Source organism: Cervus canadensis, chromosome 1, assembly GCF_019320065.1.
Source record: "Cervus canadensis isolate Bull #8, Minnesota chromosome 1, ASM1932006v1, whole genome shotgun sequence".
Taxonomy (NCBI): Eukaryota; Metazoa; Chordata; class Mammalia; order Artiodactyla; family Cervidae; genus Cervus; species Cervus canadensis.
Window position 1 is genome coordinate 124,554,676 of NC_057386.1, and position 20,597 is coordinate 124,575,272.

General features: G+C 51.6%; 1 protein-coding gene across 10 annotated transcripts in view; it reads right to left on the bottom strand.

Moving 5' to 3' along the window:
- KDM2B (lysine demethylase 2B) overlaps positions 1-20,597 on the bottom strand; it is a 115,113-nt gene that overhangs the window by 59,346 nt on the left and 35,170 nt on the right. For all 10 annotated transcript variants that reach the window (XM_043441253.1, XM_043441237.1, XM_043441227.1 and 7 more), the window contains 5 exons: positions 19,256-19,349; positions 17,823-17,976; positions 10,236-10,351; positions 4,494-4,620; positions 1,716-2,200 (listed from right to left, as the gene is read on the bottom strand). In XM_043441253.1, the coding sequence (XP_043297188.1) occupies positions 1,716-2,200; positions 4,494-4,620; positions 10,236-10,351; positions 17,823-17,976; positions 19,256-19,349 (976 nt within the window). The remainder of the gene's footprint in view (positions 1-1,715; positions 2,201-4,493; positions 4,621-10,235; positions 10,352-17,822; positions 17,977-19,255; positions 19,350-20,597) is intronic.

Sequence of the window (20,597 nt, forward strand, 5' to 3'; positions counted from 1 at the left end):
GTTTTCTAAGGGAACAAATGTACAAATGAACTAATTAACAAATCCTGGGTTGAGTTTGCAGCCATCAAGCAAGAGACTTGAATTCAGTTTTCAACTCCAGTGGGCAGATGGATTCACTTGAGAACCAGACATTAGAGAAGGAAGCCCAAACATCTCTGAGGCCTCACACCCAAAAGCCTTACCAATGCCGTGATAGGAGGCAGTTCCACGCAATGATATCCACACAGGCACTCTGAAGGCTTCATCCTGACCCTACTGTCCAGATATAAGTGACAGAGCTGTCACCGCAAGCAGGTCATTTTACCTCTGAGTCAACTTCCTCGTCAGGTACCTACCACCTGCTGAGCCCTGCTACCTGGCAGGTAGTAAGCTTTCAACAGGACTTCCTTGGTGGCTCAGATGGTAAAGAAACTGCCAACAATTCAGGAGACCAGGGTTCAATCCCTCTGTTGGGAAGATCCCCTGGAGAAGACAGTGGCTACCCACTCCAGTATTCTTGCCTGGAGAATTCCACAGACAGAGGAGCCTGACGAGCTACAGTCCATGGGGTCGCAAAGAGTAGGACATGACTGAGCAACTCACACACACACACATATAAGCTTTCAACAAATGTTATGATTACTACCAGACAAGGTCTCCCAGTGTTATTTCCTATTTCTTAAATACACTTCATGTTTGTACTCTGCCTAGAACAGCCTTCCCCCATCTGAAGAACTCTATGTAATCTCTGAGGCCCAACTCAAATCCCCTGTACATAACTGTCCCAGAGCCCTGGCCCTGATGCAGCCAATGAATGTCCCCTTACCCCACTCCCATGACCTGGGTACACACAGTGGCACTCATTTCCCTGCCTCCCAATTTCTTTTTGGCCACACCGCAAAGCTTGCAGGATCTTAGTTCCCCAAACAAGGACTGAACCCATGCCATGGTGGTGAAATCATCAAGTCCTGGAGACCACCAGGGAATTTCCTCCTGATTTCTTTACCTGCCTGCTTCCCATTCCCCTATGGCCAGCACAGCTGGTGCTCCATGAGCTTGCTGAATAATTAGGCTCTGGGAGGGAGGTGAGAGGGAGGTGGGAGGAAGGTTCAAGAGGGAGGGGACATATGTATACCTATGGCCGATTCATGTTGATGTATGGCAGAAACCATCATAATGCTGTAACGTAATTATCTTCTAATTAAAAATTAAAATTAAAAAAATAATAATAATTAGGCTCCACTTGGAGACCTCTCAATCCTGGTGGCCCACCCGAGATGGTCACCTAGAGGACAACCAGGATGAACACCCTGTTCACGTGAAACAGAAGCATGCTCTGGGGCAAAAAAGCCAGCCCAAGGCAGCAAGTCTCCTCGACCATGATGTCAGGAGTTTGTCCCCAAGCCCAACCACAGCACTACTGGTGCACTCTAAGTAGTGACACCTACTGCCCTCAATGGCTGGGATTCTCAACACGTCCTAAGAGACAGTTCATTGTCAACTGCAGAGCCAGCTTCCACTATGAGATCCCCTTGCAGGGATCACAACGGTGGCCTCTACTCAAACACCCCAGATGGGCTTGTTTGGACTCGAGGTCCCTCTCCACACACGGATGTCCCCCCAGGACAGCCTGTACCAAGCTCCCTGGAGCTGAGCTACCCTCGAGAATCTGCATGTTGAACAAGACCTGCCCAGCCCTCCTTAGCTGCCCAGCCCGAGGCAACCCCCTTGCCCACCTTCACACCCTCAAGGAGGGCCTGGGGGTCCTCGATGCCCTCGGGGACACACTTCTTGTTCTCCGGGAGGGATTCAAGTTTCTCCACCAGAGCTTTCAGGCCCTTCAGTTCAAACTCGGTGAGGTGGGTCCATTTGGCAGAGACCTCAGTGGCGGGAGAGCCAGTGGGCGTCTTGGGGTAGTCGGTGGGCATCGTGGCAGACTTCACGCTGTCCTCTGACTCGTTCGACAGAGTCCTTTTGAGGAACCGCATGGCAGGGGCTTTGGGCTTCTTCCCGGGGGCCTCCTGGTCCTCGGACGGGGTGCTGGTGGGTGAGGCAGGGCCATCAGCAGATGCTTTGGGGGTCTTATCTGCACCCTCCTCCTCTTCCTCCTCTTCCTCCTCTTCCTCCTTCTCCTCCTGGGGCTGCTGCTCACAGGACTCCTCCTCCATCTCCAGCCAGGAATCAGATGAGAAGCCGTCTATGCTGGGCTTTCTTGGGGCATCTAAGAAAGGAGTCGGGGCAGGAGGCATGGAAGGAGAATGTCACAAGAAAGAGATGAACACCCCAAACTCCCTGCTGGAAGTCCCTGGAAGCCCCACTCGCTGTGCCTCCCCTTTACTCTGCACATGGAGCTCCTTCTGATGATTCTAATGGCCTTTGCCTCCCTCAGGCCCTAGAAAGGCTGCCATCAGCCAGGCAGAGCTCTGCTTTTCCCCAGTTGTGTGCATCCTGACAAACTGCCTCACTTCTCTGAACACACCTGGTATTGTATCTTTCAATATGGTAAAAAAGTAAAGCAAAAATGAGCACATATTAAACGATTCCACTCATATGCAATGTCCAGAACAGGAAGAAACTATACAAAGACAGAAAGTAGATTCCTGGTTGCTTAGGGCTGAGGTCAAGGGCATGGGGTGAGAGAAGGACATGGTAGCTCAAGGGTACAGAATTCCTTTTGGGATGATGAAAATGTTCTAAAAACTGACTGTGCTGGTGTCTGCACAACCCTGACAATAGACTAAAAATCACTGAATGGTACATATTTAAAAGGGTGAATTATATGATATGTGAACTATATCTCAAGAATGCTCTAAATACTTCCCTTGAACAGTCATAGTGAGCATTAAATAAGACATCACAGAGCATTGTTCCTGACACACAATTAGCACTCAAGAAATGAGGCATCCCCTAAATATCCCCCCTTCTCTTTGGTGGGGGAAACTGGCAAGAAAATGGAAGAGAAATGTGGGTACCAGTGACCCAAACGTGGCCTTAACACTTCCTATCAAGCCTGGAACAGAATAAGGAACTTTCTTCTATGGCCCTAAATTTTCAAGTGAGAGTGGTGACTCTCTCCCAGTCCTGGGGACTGCCTCAAAATCCAGCCTCTGGTCCCCAAGGGAACATGTAGCTACTGCAACCACAGAGGTCATCACACTACTTCAGGATCATTTCCCATCTCCTACCAGGCTGGAAGCTCCCCAAGAGGAGCCTGTGAAGGTCTGGATATTTTTGAACACCTGAATCATCTAATAGGGATGAAACGTCACAACAGAGCCCCCCCGCCCCCCGCTCCAGAACCCAAGATAGAACTGAATTTCCAAAAGGCACTCCCCAGTCAAGAACCCCCACCAGCATAAACATTGGTTCTCCATCACATGTCAAGCCTGAAACCCCTGGAATTCAGGACAGTAGTCAAGGGAAGGAAGGAAGAGGTTTAGTAAGAGGAAAAAAACAAATCTAAATATCTTGTAAATCGCAGCAGAAATTGTTCAGGCCCTAAAGGAGGTGGGCCGACCCCATTTTTCTATCCCATGATGAGAAAGATGCAGTGAGTGAGGCACAGTGACTCTAGCATCCAGAAGAAACCCTCGACTGTAGCAGCTCAGAGGCTGAGGGGAAGAAGCATATTCTTCCTACAGATCGCTCTTTGAGGTGTCATAAGCTAGATACAACTTCAGGGTGGGTGCCTGTGAGCCAAGATTCAAGGACTGAGCCATTTGGGGGTGGGGGGTGGGTGTGATGTCCCTTTAAGTAATGGCAGCCGGGTAGGGCGTTGCAGCTGCAGTTATAAATGCTCTCTCCCTGCCTCTGTCAAAAACCACCCACGGCTCTGCCAAGCTTGCACCCCCAACTCTGGTCAACCCCTCCCTCTGGCTTATAACTGACCTGTGTTTTGGGGAACTGGTTGAATCTCTTAGGCCTGTTTCTATATAGACAAAAATCTAACCTCTAGTGCAGTGAGAAAAAAAATCAGTTGGTGGCCAGGGAGGGATTAAAAAAAAAAGAACCAGGAATCTTTGTTCAGTGGGGGCCCGTTTCAGTAACCATGCCAGGGGACTAGCCCCTCCCCATCTCTGTATAATCAACCAGTAAAACCTGGCGACCACCAAGATGACTCTGTTGGAGGTCATGATTTCCTTCACTTACCACTATTTCAAGTGGGAAGCTAAGAAGGATGACTTCCCTGCCCCTCCTCAAGAGTCTCTAGGAACCTGCCCAATAACACTGGCTCAGAGGAATTCCTGGAACCCAGGACTCCCAAAGCCCCACTGAAAAAAATTACTTCTGGGAGGGGATATATGTATATGTATAGCTGGTTCATTTTGCTATTCAGTAGAAACTAACAGAACATCAGAAAGCAATTATACCCCAATAAAAATTAATCTTTAAAGATAAATAAATAGAAATACTGACCTAGAGATGGAAAAGAAAATAACACTGCTGAGTATTAAAAACAAAAATTATTTCTGCTGCAGCTGAGCCGTTGAGGCAGCCGAGCAAGGCTCACTCACCAATAAGCATTGATTCTCTCTGGTATTCCTGAGTGAGGTAGGACCGCTGGGTCATACAGTACACGTATCTCTCCAAGACATACCAGCACATCTCATAGTAGAAGGGGTAACGGAATTTGGGCTGCACCTGAAAGCAAAGATCCAGGAGCAGAGGTCAGTTTCTGGGGGGCAGAGGGGAAAGGCGGGAGAGAAGGGCACTGGGGTGGGGTAGGGGGGAGTTCCTGGGAGTGGGAGTCATTTTCATCATCTTAGCAAGAGCACAAATGGTGTGAAGGAAAAATGGGGGGGGAGGGGGGCTGGGGCGGGGGTATGGGCTGGAGGGAAGGGCTGAAAGGGACAAGATATCAGCATGCACGAATGAGGAGGAAGAGCGGGGAAGAGGCCTATGTGAGAGCGTCATTGCAAAGGTCCTCGAGCTTTGCGTAGGGAAAGCTGTACGGGGTCCACTTTATGCTTCGGTGAGATGCAGAGAAACAGAGGTGTCCCCTGATCTGACGGCGGAGTGCGCGGGTACCTGAAGCTGCGAGCCCCTGCCTGATTCTAGCTACCACAGACACAGGGTCCTCGTCCGTTCTCCAAAATCCTTGCATAGATTCTACCACCGCTCCTTCCCACCTTGAAAAACAGAAATCAAACCCCAAACCTTACCCATTTGCAGACAGGCTATCAAGCATCTCCTGTACTCAGAGGAGGAGGCCACAACAGACGGACCAATGAGGATGGAGGGGGTGTGGCCTCTCCTGCCATCAGGGGCGGGGCCTCAGAGGGGCCCACCTCCTGCGCCTCCCCCACGACACCGGGCACTGCCAGCCGTATCTCCACAGAGGACTCCCTCTGACACAAGTCCCCGGTGTGACCTGGGACCGTCCTAACACTGAAGGACACACCCCCCGGGTCTGGAGCAGGCGTCCAGCTGGAGATCCCCTTTTGACTGTTTCTTACAGGAGAGGAAGTATAGGTGCAGAGAGCTTGATGCATCAGAGCTGTGAAAAGGCCGGGGCCCCAGGGGGATTCCAATGGTTGGCAGCACGGGTTCTATACGGATGAGATGGCAGCAAGAGATGGGAAAGAAGCAATAACACTGATGGCCCTGGCATGGAGGAGCCTTCCAGAAACTACATCCCGAGCGGGCGAGGGTGGTGGGAGATGGTGTCTCCCACAGCTGGGTCCTCTTCTCTGAGACCACAAACGGCTCCCACACGTCCACATTCACTCCTGGACCCTCTCACCGAGGATGCATCTGCCTTGAGGGACCTGTGCGGGGGCCAGAGACCCTCTCCTCACCTCTCCTGCCCTCTAGGAACTCAGGGAATTGGGTGTCAAGGAAGCACACTCTCCCACCTTGCTTTGCTGACAACCAACGGGTGACATTCTACATCTGGGAGGAAGGCACATACAGAGACTTAGACGCTCCATCTACTCCATCATCCCTAAAATCTGGTCTTCCTGCCTCTCTCGGTGTCCATCCGGACAAGGCCCCCACTCTGCTCTCTGAGAGTCCCAGTTCCAGTTCCCATCCATCCCAGATCCCACTGACTCAGTTTCCCAGCTGCAAGACCCTGTCCCCACTTCTCCCATCTGCATCCTGGGTCCATCTGATCTCCCTGCCTCTGGGGGATGGTATGCTTTAGGATGAGATCCTGGCTGCCGCATGCTTTTGAGCTCCTGGGGAGATGCATGGAGTTGGGAATATCATTTAGTGGTTTCCTTGGCTCCAGCTTACTTTCCCAAGAACCCCAGTTTTATTGCTGGGAGAATATTCATCGTTTTTCACAGTCATTGGATCAGTGTCCTCCAGAGTTTGAAAAGGAGAGAGGCTCTTGGGCCTGTGGCCGTCCTGGCCTCCTGTGAAGAGAGTTTGGGGAGCGGGTGGTTCTCAGCCCCACCCCACCCTCACTCCAGAACAAGGGCCAAGAGATTTTGAAACAAATCGTCAAAACCTACAGAGCAAGTTGAGGACAGGCAGGCCTGCCTCTTCTCAGACCCTCCCTCACATCTCCTGACTTGATTGATAAAACTCTCAAGTTCTTTTGACTTTTCAAATTTGGGAAACCGTCTGAGCCACTCGGCCCTAATGGGCACCATGGCACCTGAGAATCTTTCTAGATTAGGAAAAAAATTTTTTTATAGTTCCGGAGAGGAAGATAAGTCTCCCCTCATCATTGCTGAACCCAAGGGAAACCAGCTGGGTGAAAACAAATGCTGATGAAAGAATTTTTTTTTGTTTTTGTTTTTTTTTTAATTTTTTTTTTCCAAGAGAGCACCGCAGGAAACAAAATTTGCAAAGAATTGACTTACAAACAGGTTGTCGCCTTCCACCCTTCGCCTTCAAAAGGTTTCAGCCACATGCCTGGGAACATTAAACACACGATTGCTCAACATTACTTGTTGACACATTCGGAGCCTCACCAAATTGAGCTGATCATTGAAAGGCAAGGCAGTCAGAAAGCATGCAATGCTCCCAGCCTGGGGGAGTAATCAATCTCTCAGTGGGTCTCAAGGGGTCAGTTTGAGTTCCCAAAGGTCCATTCGAGTGGCACCTGGCCTAAGCCCTTCCTCCTGGAGCTGAGTGACCTCAGGAGATCAGAACCAAAGATGTTTCGGTTCATCTAGAACCCCAAGGTCTCAAGGACTTGAGACACTAAAATACGAGGGTGGGTGGAAGTGTCTTAAAAATTGTTTTTCTCCTGGAAAAAAAAAAAAGTCAATGGAAAAAAAAATCCAATGGTAGGGGAAAGGTGAGAGGAAGGATAAATTATCTGCAATTTCCAAATAGATTCGCTAGCTGAGAGGGAATGGGGCATGTTGGCATTACCTTTCCTGAGAAGGCTGTTTTCACTAGAGCCATTGGGGGGGAAAAGAAAGATAAATATGAGAGACGGCAGTTTAGTGATCAATTGGACCATTTCTATCCTTTATCAAGCCAACTGGAGTTAAAAATATGGAGTGAGAGTTGTTGAGATGCTATCTTCAAATAATAAACATGCGACACATCCAGTCTTTGGTTAGCTCTTCACCCCTCTGCTTATCTTTAGAATGAGAGAGGGAAGATGGTCAGGAAATGAAAAACGCCAGTCCCAGAACACCTGCACCTGTTCATGCTTGCTTTATGGGCAGCAGGGTGATCACCTCTCTTCCAGCCCAGAAAAATTCAAATCATGAGAGCCAGACATGCTTCCTAAACATAAGAGAACATTGGGGTTCCCCTGGTGTCTATGGGGAGGTCCCCCACCTTGGGCCACAAAGGCAAATGATTTTTCTAAATAAATCAAGCCCACACCCTAGGGCTTAGAGACTGATGGTTTCCTCTGTCCCGCCCCCAGCATTTGGTTTCCAAGCAAATCCATGTTTTCGGACTCTTGAAAAACTATTTTTAAATGGCCATAACCTTCTTAAGAAAGCTCACAGGGATATAAAGAATTAAGCTGTAGCGAGCTGACGAGGAGCAGCCCTGGCATTTTATCTGGCTTCCAGGGCTCTCTTCCCAGCATCTTTTGTCTGCTTTGGCTCCTAAGACATAAACAATTGGGCCTTGTAGCCAAGCCCTCTCCAAAGACCAGAAATCAAAGCAGATTAAACAGCCTGCTGCTGGTTCCCGCCCAGCCTGCGCCCCAATCCCCCCACCCCACCCCCGGCCTCTCCCCCTCAACCCCCCGCCCATCCACCTGCTTCAGGGAACCAGATGGGATGCCCACTGAGACGACAGGGAACGGTAGGCCTTGGGGGAGGGGGCCCTGCCGTGCTCATCTCCATGTGGGCGCGATTTTCCACAGCAGCTCAGCATGGCGCTGGGGGTTCCACTTCATTACCCTCCCTCCCGCCTCCTGCTGACGGGGGAGGGGAGCTGGGCTCCTAACAGAATGACGACAGGACCCCAATCCATGGAGAAGTAGGATCCAGATTCCCTCGGGGGGAGCGGGGACAGCTGCCAAGTGAGTTGCTGAAGCCTTTAGAAATATCCCAGCCTGACTCTGGCTTTCAGGAATTGCCTGGAAAGTTGTGTGCTTGACTTCTTTCTCCTCTGCTCTCCCACACCTACCCGTCTGCTCGCAAACAAACCGGTCCATTCTTCAGGGGCTGGCCAAAGGACAGTTGGCCAGAGTCCCAGACAGCACTTGACCCAGACTACAAGTTGACCACTGGCACCCAAATGGTGCCTTTCTCTAGAACGCCATGGGGCAGCAGCCTCCAGACCAGGGCTGGGACTGGCCTCCCCAAGACCAGGAGAGGGATGGTCGGCGGGCAACAGAAGAGGGGCACAGAATTCCACAAAGCAGGACCCCTGGGATCCAGGCATCCCAGCTGCAAATCCACCAGGCTGAAGATATGCACGCGCCCTTGTGAGCACACCTGCCCACTGAACACGGCATAGAGTGGTCCCCAGGGAACCTGTGGACGAGGCTCCTCAACATCGGGACTACTAAAAAGGTCAGTGCACACAGAGTGGCTAAGACTTTGACCCATGCATGTGATTCCAGGCAGACCAAGGCCCGGAAACAAGACCAAGAAAGGCAGGACCCCTGAGCACAGAGCATCTGCTTCTATAAGAGGGTCCACAAATGGCAACCCTCTCTGGGGCAAAAGTCACTTCCAAGGCAAAGTCCGAGATGGCCGGGTGTGGTCCTCCCATACAATGAAATATAATCAAGCCATGGGAACAAAGCAATGACAAACACCACAACCGTAGATGAACCTTGAAGATGCTGCTAAGTGAAAGAAGCCAAACAGAAAAGGACAGGTTATACGATGCCATCTCCATAAAATATCTAGAACAGGCAAATCCAGAGACAGAAAACAGACCAGTGACTGCCAGAGGTTGGGAGGGGGGAGTGGGGAGTGACTGCTACTGAGGACAGGGTTTCTTTTTAGGGTGATGAAAACCCCTTTGCATTAGAAGTGATGGCTGTGCAACATTGGCACATGCTATACGCCACTGAATTGTGCACTTTGTGTGTGTGGATTACATCTCAATTAAAAGGGAGAAGAGACATTTGAATAACTGATAAGAATGAAGAAGTAGGCCTTTTGTGTCCTGGTTTCCCACTCTCAGACCTGTCTCAGATGCAGGGGGACACTGGGTCAGTTTCCAGCATGGAAGGGCCAGTGATTTTCAGAGGAAACTTGTGGAATGGGAACAGAGTGGAGGACCCAGGTCAGGTGTCTGAGCCTCGGACTCTGCTCCTGGGGCGCGAGGTGGGGGAAGACTTCGTGTCAAGAAGACAAGAGACCCCCCAACAGCAGCAAGCAGACACTGAGACGGAGCTCAGAGACAATCCCCCAGCGGACTCACAGATCGATACTGGCTTCTTCAGGGTCCCCCCATGGTCAAGATCTGAGCTACTTCCCAAGGTCCTAACCCCGCTCCAAGCTACCAGCACAACCATGAACCACCAACCACCCGCACCCCCACCCCACTCCCTTGCATCCCTTTATACACGTGGGAAGAAGGAAGAGCCAGGGTTCCTGACATCTCACGGTGCTTTCTCAAGAGATACTTCCTCTTCGACAAGGGGGTTTTGGGCACCACGGGTCTGGAGGTGAACAGAAACACCCGGGGCTCTGGGTGGAGGCTCTTGTGGCCACCCCCTGCCCCAGAGAACCAGGACCAAGACCCGGCTTGAGGCAGGGAACTCAGGAGGGACAAGGGGCCAGGAAGGACTTTGGAAGGACTGCCCCGTGTGCCCCGAGGACCAGGCAGAGCTCAGGGGCTGGCACGGTCACAAGAAAAGGAAGCCGCCTCACCCGCGTTCTGTCCTCGATCTCGTAGATCCGCAGCTGCATGGGCACGTTGAAACTGTGCAGGATGTTCCCGCCGAACACCAGAGAGTCTACAGGAGTGTAGACTGCATGGATCCAGCCTGGGGTGGGGAAGGGCACAGAACGAAAGGGTCAGCAGCTGGCCCTGTGCTAATACCCCACTAGGCCTGCACATAGGATTGCGTGGAAGGCCCGGGTGAGCACCCGAGGATGCTCAGGCTGTGTGATGCAGATAGCCGAGCTCCTAACTGTCCTGGAGGACCCAGACCTGAAGCCCCACTGGACCACTGCAAGCCAAGACCCCTGGCTAGCTCAAGTCCAGCCAGGGGGGCAGCTGCAGACCAGCCTCTTGTCCTGATGACCTTGGTGACAAAGTGTTATGAAAAACCCGACTGTAGATGCCAAGAGACAGGCTGTCCCCTGCCACTGCCAGTCAGAGAGCTGGAAACCCCTCCCTCAGACTACTCATACGGCCTGAAGCCTCTTCTGCATCATTCCAGCGATGCCTCATCTCAGGAGGAGTCAAGGATTACTCAGGGATGGCTAAATCACAGATGAGAAGACTGAGGCACAGCAAAGTGAAGTCAGTTGTAAGGATCGGAACCCAAGGAATCAGCCCCCGCGCTTGGCCCATGACATGATGGCTAGAGACAAAGCAAGCCGCCTAACTCCTCCAGTGAGTAACTAACCCATCTCAGACTGATCATGTTCTCAGAGTTCAGCAGACCTCCCTGCGGCTGCCAGCTACCACACTGGACAGTGCAGAGCTGGGGGAGATGGGGTGTTATACCCCACTCTCCTTAACAGATGCTGAAGCTGAGGCTAAGAGAAGGTAAGTCACTTGCTGAATGACATCACAGCTGGTGAGTGACAGATCTCGGTTTTTAGACGCTGCATCAGAGGCTTAGCACAGGTCCTGGGAGTCCCGGGAGACAAGCTGGCAAAACACAGGAGCAGAAGCAAAGAGAGAAACAAGCAAGACAGAGGCAAAAAGACAAGGACAGGGAACTCCCAGCGAAAGACAGAATCAGCAGAGGGGAAAGGGGACACACAGGTGACCTGAGATTCTGAGCCTTCTACCCACAACCTGGAGCCTAACTCATTTGCTTGAAGGAAAATTACAGAGGCCTCCCCACCCATCCCTGAGCGGGAGCAGATCCAGCCTCCTTCCTCGGTGAGCTGAACATGCCAGCCCTGACTCAGGGTCAGCGGCGGGTGGCCACGGCTGCCGGGAGCAATGCTACCACCTGGGAAGAGAGCCCGGAGGCTGCAAGGCCACTGCCGGCATCTGTGTCGACACTATGGACGGCTGGCCCTCCCCTGCTGGGGACAATAGGTGGGACAGAACTGGTGGCACGCGGGCTGGGGAGGGCAGGGGAACCCGCCAGCTAACGGCATGGGAGCGAAGGCTTTATGTAACCCGGTTCTGCTGTTACCTCCCGCATCTCCGGCAGCATCTGTGCCGGCCAGGTGTGCCCTTGTGGCGTGTCCTGGGCTCCTTCCCTGCCCCCTCCCCCACTCCATGCAGCCTCCAAAGCCACAGTTCCCACATTTGCTTCAGCCTCTCCGCCTCAGCTGTGGACCAGCTGATTTTCTCAACTGTACATTGTTTTGTTTCTACCAAGCAAAGCCACGCTGTCTGTTATGATTGTGGTTACCACCATCAGCATTATTTAAGCAACACTTCCCAAGGCTGGGACCTAGGACAGCGGGACTCAGGCAGATACTTGTGGTGGGGTGAAGCCCAAATGGGACAAGGATTCCTGGGTCCCCTTCCTATGCTCCACCTCCCACCCTACGAAAGCTCATGCCCGGAGATGGAGATTATCTCCAGGGCTGATCTATCAGGTGGCCTGGGGCACCTGACTGTCCCCACTCCTGGCCTCCACGTGCCTGTGTGAAATGAGGAAGACCACTGCTTCCCTTGTGAGTAAGAACTCAAACCATGTAAGCAACTGCTGCTGATAGTCACTGCAGTCTCAGCCATCACAAGGGCTTCAGAAAGAACAGCGGCCACATGAATCTGCGTTCATCAGCCCTGGACTCTCCCTTCTGGAAAAGCAGACACACCTGACTTACAGCTATCCCTCTGATGTGAGAGATGCTATTGCGGGGCTGGGGGGTGGCGGGTTAGGGCAGGGAATCTGTGCTCCCAGATATTCCAAGGGTTCTAGAAGCTTCTCTTCACTCTCCTCTCCAGGCCGGTGCCCTGCAGGTGGGTCGGGCAGCCTTACTTGGATTAGAGTTGCTGCCCAGCCCCTCTCCCCAGCCCTTTTCACATCTTAAATGCTTGTTCTGGGACTTCCCTGGAGGTTCAGCGGTTAAGACTCCACGCTTCCACTGCAGAGGGTGTAGGTTCTATTCCTGGTCGGAGAACTAAGATCCCACATGCTGCGTGGCACAGGCAAAAAAAAATTTTTTTAATAAAATAAATTACCTCTGAACGACCAGGGAGGGGAAGTAATAAAATTCAGAAGTCCCATCTGAACCCACCCTCCCGATGGCGACTCATTCACTGCACCCCAGGAAGCATCAGGGAACAGGTGTCCCCAGACTGGCAACTGTACCAAGGAGACTGGCATCTACCTCCTGCTTCTGGGCCAGAGTTTCCAACAATATGAAGGTAATAACAAAGGCTATTCAGGCCAGACAATGGGAGACAGATCCAGTCATGGAAGGAAAGCAGGCAACCCAACAAAACCTACTGACAGGTGTGTTCTCTGGGACCTGAGGGGCTGAGAAGGCCAGACCCACAGCCCAGCCACTCAGGATTCGGAATGCAAAGCCCCTGACCCACATCTGTCTATCTCAGTGGCTACTACAGGGGTATGTCCGCAGTTCACAAAACTCAGGGTGCCTCCCAGAGGCCCATGGCCTGCTGCTTTCAGGAACATCCATGAACACCCTGTTTCGGGCCAGGCCCAGGGCTGCGCACAGCAGCTGCCATCACGGCCTCTCCATTCCAGGACCTCCTCGCTGGTACCAGGCCATGGGCTGCATCACAACCAGGGGTGTGTAGAGTTTGACCTGCCTGTGTTATCAGAACAGGGAAATTTCACAAGGCTATCTGAATTGGCTTCCACTCCAGATAAATGGGCTTCCCTGGTAGCTCAGACCATAAAGAATCTGCCTGCTATGCAGGAGAGCCAGGTTCAATCCCTGGGTTGGGACAATCCTTTGGAGGAGGAAATGGGAACCCACTCCAGTATTCTTGTGTGGAGAATCCCATGGACAGAGGAGCCTGGTGGGCTACAGTCCATGGAGTTGCAAAGAGTCGGACATGACTGAATGACTAACACTTTGCTGATAAATGAGACGATTTATCAGACCCCCCAGACCCCATTCCCACCTGGGCCTAACTGGCTGGAGCTGAGCAGCAATCCTCTGGGCTGCCAGAGGCCTCCACCCCAGCCTGCTTCACTGTCCTTCTTTCTCTGCACCCATTTTACAGATGGATCATCTCAGGTCCAAGCCACAATACACTGTTAAATAGCTATGAGTTACTGTTTTCTCAGACTGGCCCAAGTTAGGAAATGCCTGGAGCTACTATGAATTTTACCACCAGGCAAAGATGACTGACTGAGGGAGTCTTTCCCAGGCGCCTGTACTGGGCTCCACCATCCTACTGCTAGCTGGCTGGCTATGCACTCACGATGGAGGAAATCTGTCTCTTGGCCTCCCCAGCACCTTTCACACTGCCAGGTGGACCCTTAAGAAAGTCTATTAAATGAGCACACAATTATCCCCAAGTCACAGAGCCAAGAAGGGGAACCAGAGCCCAAGTCTGCTGACCCCCAGGCTGCAGGAAACCAGGTGGGATCTGAAACCAGACACACTTGGGCTCCCATCTTGCCCTGTCACTTATAAACTGTGTGACCTTGGACTAGTGTGTTCACTCTTCTGGACCTTAGGAACCTTCACTTTTAAAAAGCGGGTGGAATGGGACTTCCCTACAGAAGATGAGGATTCAATCCCTGGTCAGAGAACGAAGATCCCACATGTCGCAGGGCAACTCAGCCCAAGCGCTGCAACTAGAGAGCCCACGCGCTGCAACTAGAGAAGCGTGGGGGGCAGTTTCCTTATGTACAAAGAACTTATGTACATAAAAGGATCATTACTCAGTACTGTAAGTTTATTATTATTAACTACAGTTCTCCAAAAGAGGACCTGGACATAGGTCAGATCAAGCAAAGGAAAAAGTCACCAGGTCCACTGCTGAGTTCCAACTCCAGCTTTCCTTACTCCCAATGATCAGACTGAATCTTGGGGATGCCCGACCCACTCTAGACTCTTGACTCTGTGTGGACTGGCGAGGCCATTGTAGTCCCACCTCCTCCACCTTTGAGAGCTGGCCAGTTCAGCGGGACAAACCCCAGCCCCTTTATCTGGGTCATCTTACTCCTCGGTCACCTTCGACAGTCTTCCTCTTCCAGGCAGCTTTCCTGGACTACCCAGGAAGGAAGTCTGAATAACCACCACCTCTGAAGCACAGCTAGCACCCAACCCCTTCACCCTCAGACAAAAGAAGGCTCAATCAAGTCTCACAAAAATATCATTACATTTGACATCTCCCTCTCCCAACAGCATCTATCAGCTTGCGCAGGGCTGATGGGGAGGGAGGCCTGAGGCCAGCATGAGGCTGAACACGTCTGAGGTCACCTGAGGTGAAAACCCAGGTCAGGGGTGGGAAATGCCAGAGTGAGACTCTCCACTTTCCACACCCAAAAGCTCATGTATGCAGGGGCGGGAATCCCCAAGGCCCTCTCTCCCCAAAGCCACATCCCAGCTACCACAAATCTCAGATGTGTGTTCGCTTCAGAGGGTATGATGCTAGCAAGAATCCCTGGGCTCCCATGAGGACCCAAGATGCTCAGTGACCCCAAAACTCTGGCCCTTTAGTTTTTACAGGTTGGTGACAAAACAAGAAAAATGAAGATGGTATAGTCTCATAGACTCAAAACTAGTGACTGTTCTTTATTCTGGAATTATGTACTGTCATATTTTTTAGTGTCAGAATAGTCTTCCTTTCACAAAACAACAGCACAAACAGGTGACAGGTTGTTGTTGTCATTTTTAAGTAATGCCCATATTTAGCAAAATTACAAGGTTCATGAAATCAATGCCTGGAACCACATGTACACCCTGCCCCCAAGAAGGTGACAAATTTCAACTGTCTCTATTTTTCTTCCCCAAAAATCCAGGAAAAAAAATCCTAGAGTCTCACTCAAGACCCTTAGGGCCAGAAGCCTTTGCTGGGATCTAAATAGATTCCGGCCAGCTGCAGTTCAAATCCACATCTCTTCTTTCTGCCTTCAACACACAGTCATACCCCAGCTGGGGTTTACATGGCTGCTTCTTGAGACCTTTTCCAATCTGCCTAAGTCACCAAAATTAACACCCTTCCCATCCCAGATCTGGGGAAAGCGATGAGCCACCTCCCAGTTCAGCAAAAGACCCTGTGAGAAAAAGGCCTGTCTTCCTGGGAAGGCTGGGAGGCGTGGACTCAGGGGACAGAGTTGGGAGGAATCTTTTTTTTATGGCCACACCACACAGCATTTGAACCCGTGCCCCCTGCAGTAGAAGGGTGGAGTCTTAACCACTGGACCACCAGGGAAATCCCTAGGAGGGATCTTGAGGGTCTCAGAGCTCAGCCTCACCCTGCCCCCATTGTAGAGATGAGATAGTTGAGACACAGAGAAGGGAAAAGATTAACCCAAAGTCACAAAGACAACAGCAAGGTCAAGAGCACACCAGCCTTCCTTTGAATCCAGCAGGGCCAATCCTCCAAAACCCAGAGTAGCCCTGAACCCACTGCAGATTACCACCTCCTCCCCGCCTCTCCACACCACACCAGCCAGGGTATGCTCCATAAACACTGCCCACCAACTACAATTCCTTCCTGTCTCAAGCAGGGGTCCCGACCCTCCCCAAGTCAAGCAGGTCCAAAGATGGATCCGGGGACCTGACAATAAAGTTACCCCAAACCCTGCCACCTCCGAATCCCAGATTTCCTGACCAGTGAAATCTCTGCCCAACTTTCTAGAAGAACCCACGTGTACAGGTCCCACACCCCCATGGCAGGAACTATCACCACAACCACTCCTTCAGTTGACACTACAGCTTGGTCCAGACCCAAGGCCAACTCCAGTCCAACTCTCAGAAACTTAAGTGTGACTATCTTCTCCATCCAATGAATCTTATTGGCCTCAAAGGATATGCCTGCCCTAAGATCCACACTTACATTCAGCAGCAAATTCTCTGCAGGCTCCTTGGCATATAACCTCTACTTGTATACTTCCAGTGATGGGGAGCTCAGTGCCTAGCAGAGCAAGTCAGTCCAATACTACTTGGCGACACCTCTTCTTCCAGATGATCCTTCAACTGGCTGACGGCCATTACCATACATCTTCATTTCCGCAGTGAAACAATCCAATTGCTCCTTCAAATTGACCTCAGTTCAGTTCAGTTCAGTTGTTCAGTCGTGTCCGACTCTTTGCAACTGTGACTCACCTGATGTGATACCCAGACTCTTCTCTCTCTCTCCAGGTTGACTTCTCCTCCAAATTACAACCCACAAGGAACACAATCAGGTGGCCTAATCCTCTCACTCACTCTTCTATCCAGTGGGGCTGTTACCTCCCCTATGCTGGGTAAAACGCTTCCACTAATGCAGCCTACGGTGAAGAAAATGGCAACCCACTCCAGTAGTCTTGTCTGGAGAATCCCATGGGATTGCAAGAGTTGGACATGACTTAGAGACTAAACCACCACCAAGGCAGCCTAAGGGTCCCAGGTCCCTGGCCACATCCACTAGTGACTCAGCCTGTAACTGGCCAAAAGCCCTCAGCCCATCTCCCAGGAGATGTAGGCAAATAGGTCGTGGCTCACTCAGTCCTCACTACTACCCGGTAAGTCTCCCATTTTACAGATGAGAACACTGAGGCACCAAGAGATTAAGTCATTTCCAGGAAGTCACAGCTGGTAACCATCAGAGAAGGAATTTGAATTAGGGCGGGGTATTCTGGCCCCAGGGCCCGTGCTCTTAATTACTGCCCTCTGTTGTAGTTATGGAGCTAATTATTTTTGGGGGAAGGGGAGAGTCCAAGTGCAGGAATTGACCTTGAGCCCAATTACATTTCATCTCATTCTGCAGAAAGGAGGCTGCCACTCTGGGTGCATTTCCCTCTACCCAGGCTTCCATGGGGTCTGTCCTTCCCCTGGACCAACCCTCCTCTTCCCCCTCCCCAGCCCGTAGGGTAAAGTCACCCCTTCCCTCCCCACAGGACCACCCTCATCCTCACTATCAGAAATCTCAGCAGGACTTCTTAGAGGAAGGCATTCAAACTTCCCCAGACTGGGAGGGCTCTGGCTTTCTCCCAGGAGAAAATCCTAGCCCTCGGGCAGGAAGAAACAGGTACGATGTGAGAGGTTGTTTTTCCCCTGCAGCCTGAGGCCTGCTTCTCTTGGAGACTGCCCAAGGCCAGGAGGCCCAGAAAGACCCCATCGCCTGGCCTAAACCCCTGGTCACAGGAGGCTAAGAGACAGCCCAGTGCCAGCCTCACAGGAACCTACCGGAAGGGATGAAAAACGTGTAGCCCTGTTTCAGCTCAATTCTTTGGCATCGCTCCACACGGTCTCCCAGGAAGATGTCGCTCTGTTTGCCTGACAGCACCCACTCCTCATACAGTGCCAAATTGTGCAAGGTTGGAGGAATCAGCCAAAAGATCTTCGGAGGGAAAGGAAGCAATTGGTTAAAGATCCAGGCCAAAGTCTCTGATTTCTTCCAGTCTCTGCCACCAGCCAGGAGACAGCCCCACCTGCCTGGGAGCGGAGAGGATGGGGGAGGACCCATCCCCGCGGATCCCTCTAGGACCAGGCTCCCCAAAGGGTCTCTGGAGGGGCAGGGAGGGCTGTGCTGCTGGTCTGGGAGGCCTCCTGCCTGCCTTTAGAGAATCTTCATTCCAGCTGAAACACCAGGGTGGAAAGACTTTCTAGATTGGTTAGAACATTCTTTCTCCTGAGCCATGGGCTTGTAGGGGGAGGTGGGGTGAGGAGAGGAAGGGGGATTTAAGTTGTATGATAAAATGGCCGAATAAATAAACCCAGCTTGTGCTTGCTCTGGAGAAGGAGGAAAAACATCTGGAACCAAGCGGGGTGACTTTCTACCCAGAATTTCTCCCAACATGTTTGGTTAAAACACATGCACACGCAGACCCAGAGGAGGAGGACGGCACACACATATTCTCAAGGAACACCCACGCCCATGCAGGGACCCCTCTGTTCCCACGTGGACAGGCACACAGCGGCAGACACAGCAGGAGCATCCTGAACACATGCCTCACCTCCTTTCCCTGGGTGATGTCTGTCCCTCATGGAAAATGTTCTTGGAGGCAGGTGGTGCCAGCAACTAGACTTTTAAGTTAAAAGGTCACGGTGCTGGAGCTGAAACTATAGCTGGGGGAAGTGAATGCTGGGGGGTTCTTGGGAGCCAAATCTGGAGTTCTAATGTGGCCTGAGATGCTTCCCAGGTGGTGCAAGTGGTAAAGAACCCACCTCCCAATGCAGGAGACATAAGAGACTGGGGTTTGATCCCTGGTCAGGAAGATCCCTGGAGGAGGACATAGCAACCAATTCCAGTATCTTTGCCTGGAGAATCCCGTAGACAGAGGAGCCTGGCAGGCTATAGTCCATGAGGTCACAAAGAGTCAGACAGGACTGAAGCATGCGTGCTCCTAATCAGGTCTAAGATGCTTAGGACATTGATTGGACTGGCTGAACAGGGGTGAATGGGTGATCAGAAGTGATGCAAAAGAGTTGACCTCGATCTTTCCCTCCAGAAAAAGACACAGAGTGAGGAGGTGGCCCCAGGGGACCAAGTGGCCCTCAAAGTACTCACAGAGTGGGGGCTTGCTGGGGAAGGTGGGTGGAAGGAGAAAGGTGAGAGCCCCTCCATGCACAAACAGTCAGGGATGCACAGAGATTTGAAGAGACTCAACTCAACTCACCTTCCCACCCCGGAAAACATGGTACCAAACGGAAGTGCCTCCAAAGTCGATGTGGAAGTCAGTGAAACAACCCTTCACGCTCATCAGACAGTACCTGCAGCACAGGAGTGAAAAAACAGAAAAAACAAATTCAGTGCCTGAATCACAGGAGGTAAGCAAAGAGTTTCAGAGATGCTTGACCTGCTGCCCTTTGATAAACGCTGACGCTGGGGAATTTTCTTTTTTTTAAAAACCCAAACCTAATTGGAGTTCCCCACGGGGGAAGCCCCTGTGATCACCCGTGATGAATCTCGAGCATTGGCTACCTGCCCCCAAGGCTGGGGGAGGCATCTTTGTTCTCAGGTTCCCGCCAGAGAAAGAACTGGCAACCCACAGGCCACTTCGTCTCTTCCTTGCCGACAGTTTCTACTCTTGCCCCACCCCCACACCTCCTACCCAAGCAAGAGGCTTCCTTTCTACTCCTTCCAGCCCCTGTACCTGCTGTTCTCCCAAGCTGCCAGGCCCCTGTGCAGCAGCTGGGCCCCCTGGAATTCAGTTGTAAACCACCTGCATTGCTTGCCAATTACTAGTCCCCATTCATCTCCTCCTTCATTCAACAATCATTGACTGAGAGCCAAGCAATGGTCCGGCCCAGAGCTAGGAATGGCACTTAGAGAAAAGCATAGACCCCTGACCTGAAGGATGAAACGCTCTTACTGGAACACAGCCCTGAAAATGTTAAATGGCAAGAGAAACTGCAATTGATTGCAAAGTAAGCAATGCAGCTGAAAGTACAAGGGTATCAGCCGTAAAAGACCACAGTGTTCGATTCCATGTATGAAAATGTCCAGAGTAGGCAAATCTAGAGACAGAGAGCAGGACAGTGGTAGCCAGAGGCTGAAGGAGGTTGGGGGAGGAAATGGGGAGTGACAGCTAATGGGTACTGGGTTTTGTTGTGGGGTGACAAAAATGTTCCAAAATTGATGGTGGTTGCACGACTCCATAAACATGCTAAGAAACACTGAATTGTACACTTTAAATGGATGAATGGTGTGTGAAGTACATCTCAAAAAAAGCTGCTAAAAAAAAGTCAAGTGGTAAAGACCCTAGGGGTGAGATGGTGGAGAGGCAAAGAGGGAGGGAAGGAGGGAGGGAGAGCTTGGCCCTTAGAGGCTGGGACAGAGGGAGTGCGTTTGGGAGAAGAAAGCTGCCAGCAACGCTGCTTTCTGAGCTCCAGCAACTGCCAGACAACCCATCCTTCCTTACTCGGTGGTCTCCTCTCTCCTCCCTCCTCCCTCCACTTGCTGCCCTCCTAGGGGTAGGCAGAGCTCAGGAGGGGGACGGACAGGCTTCCAGGTCTGGG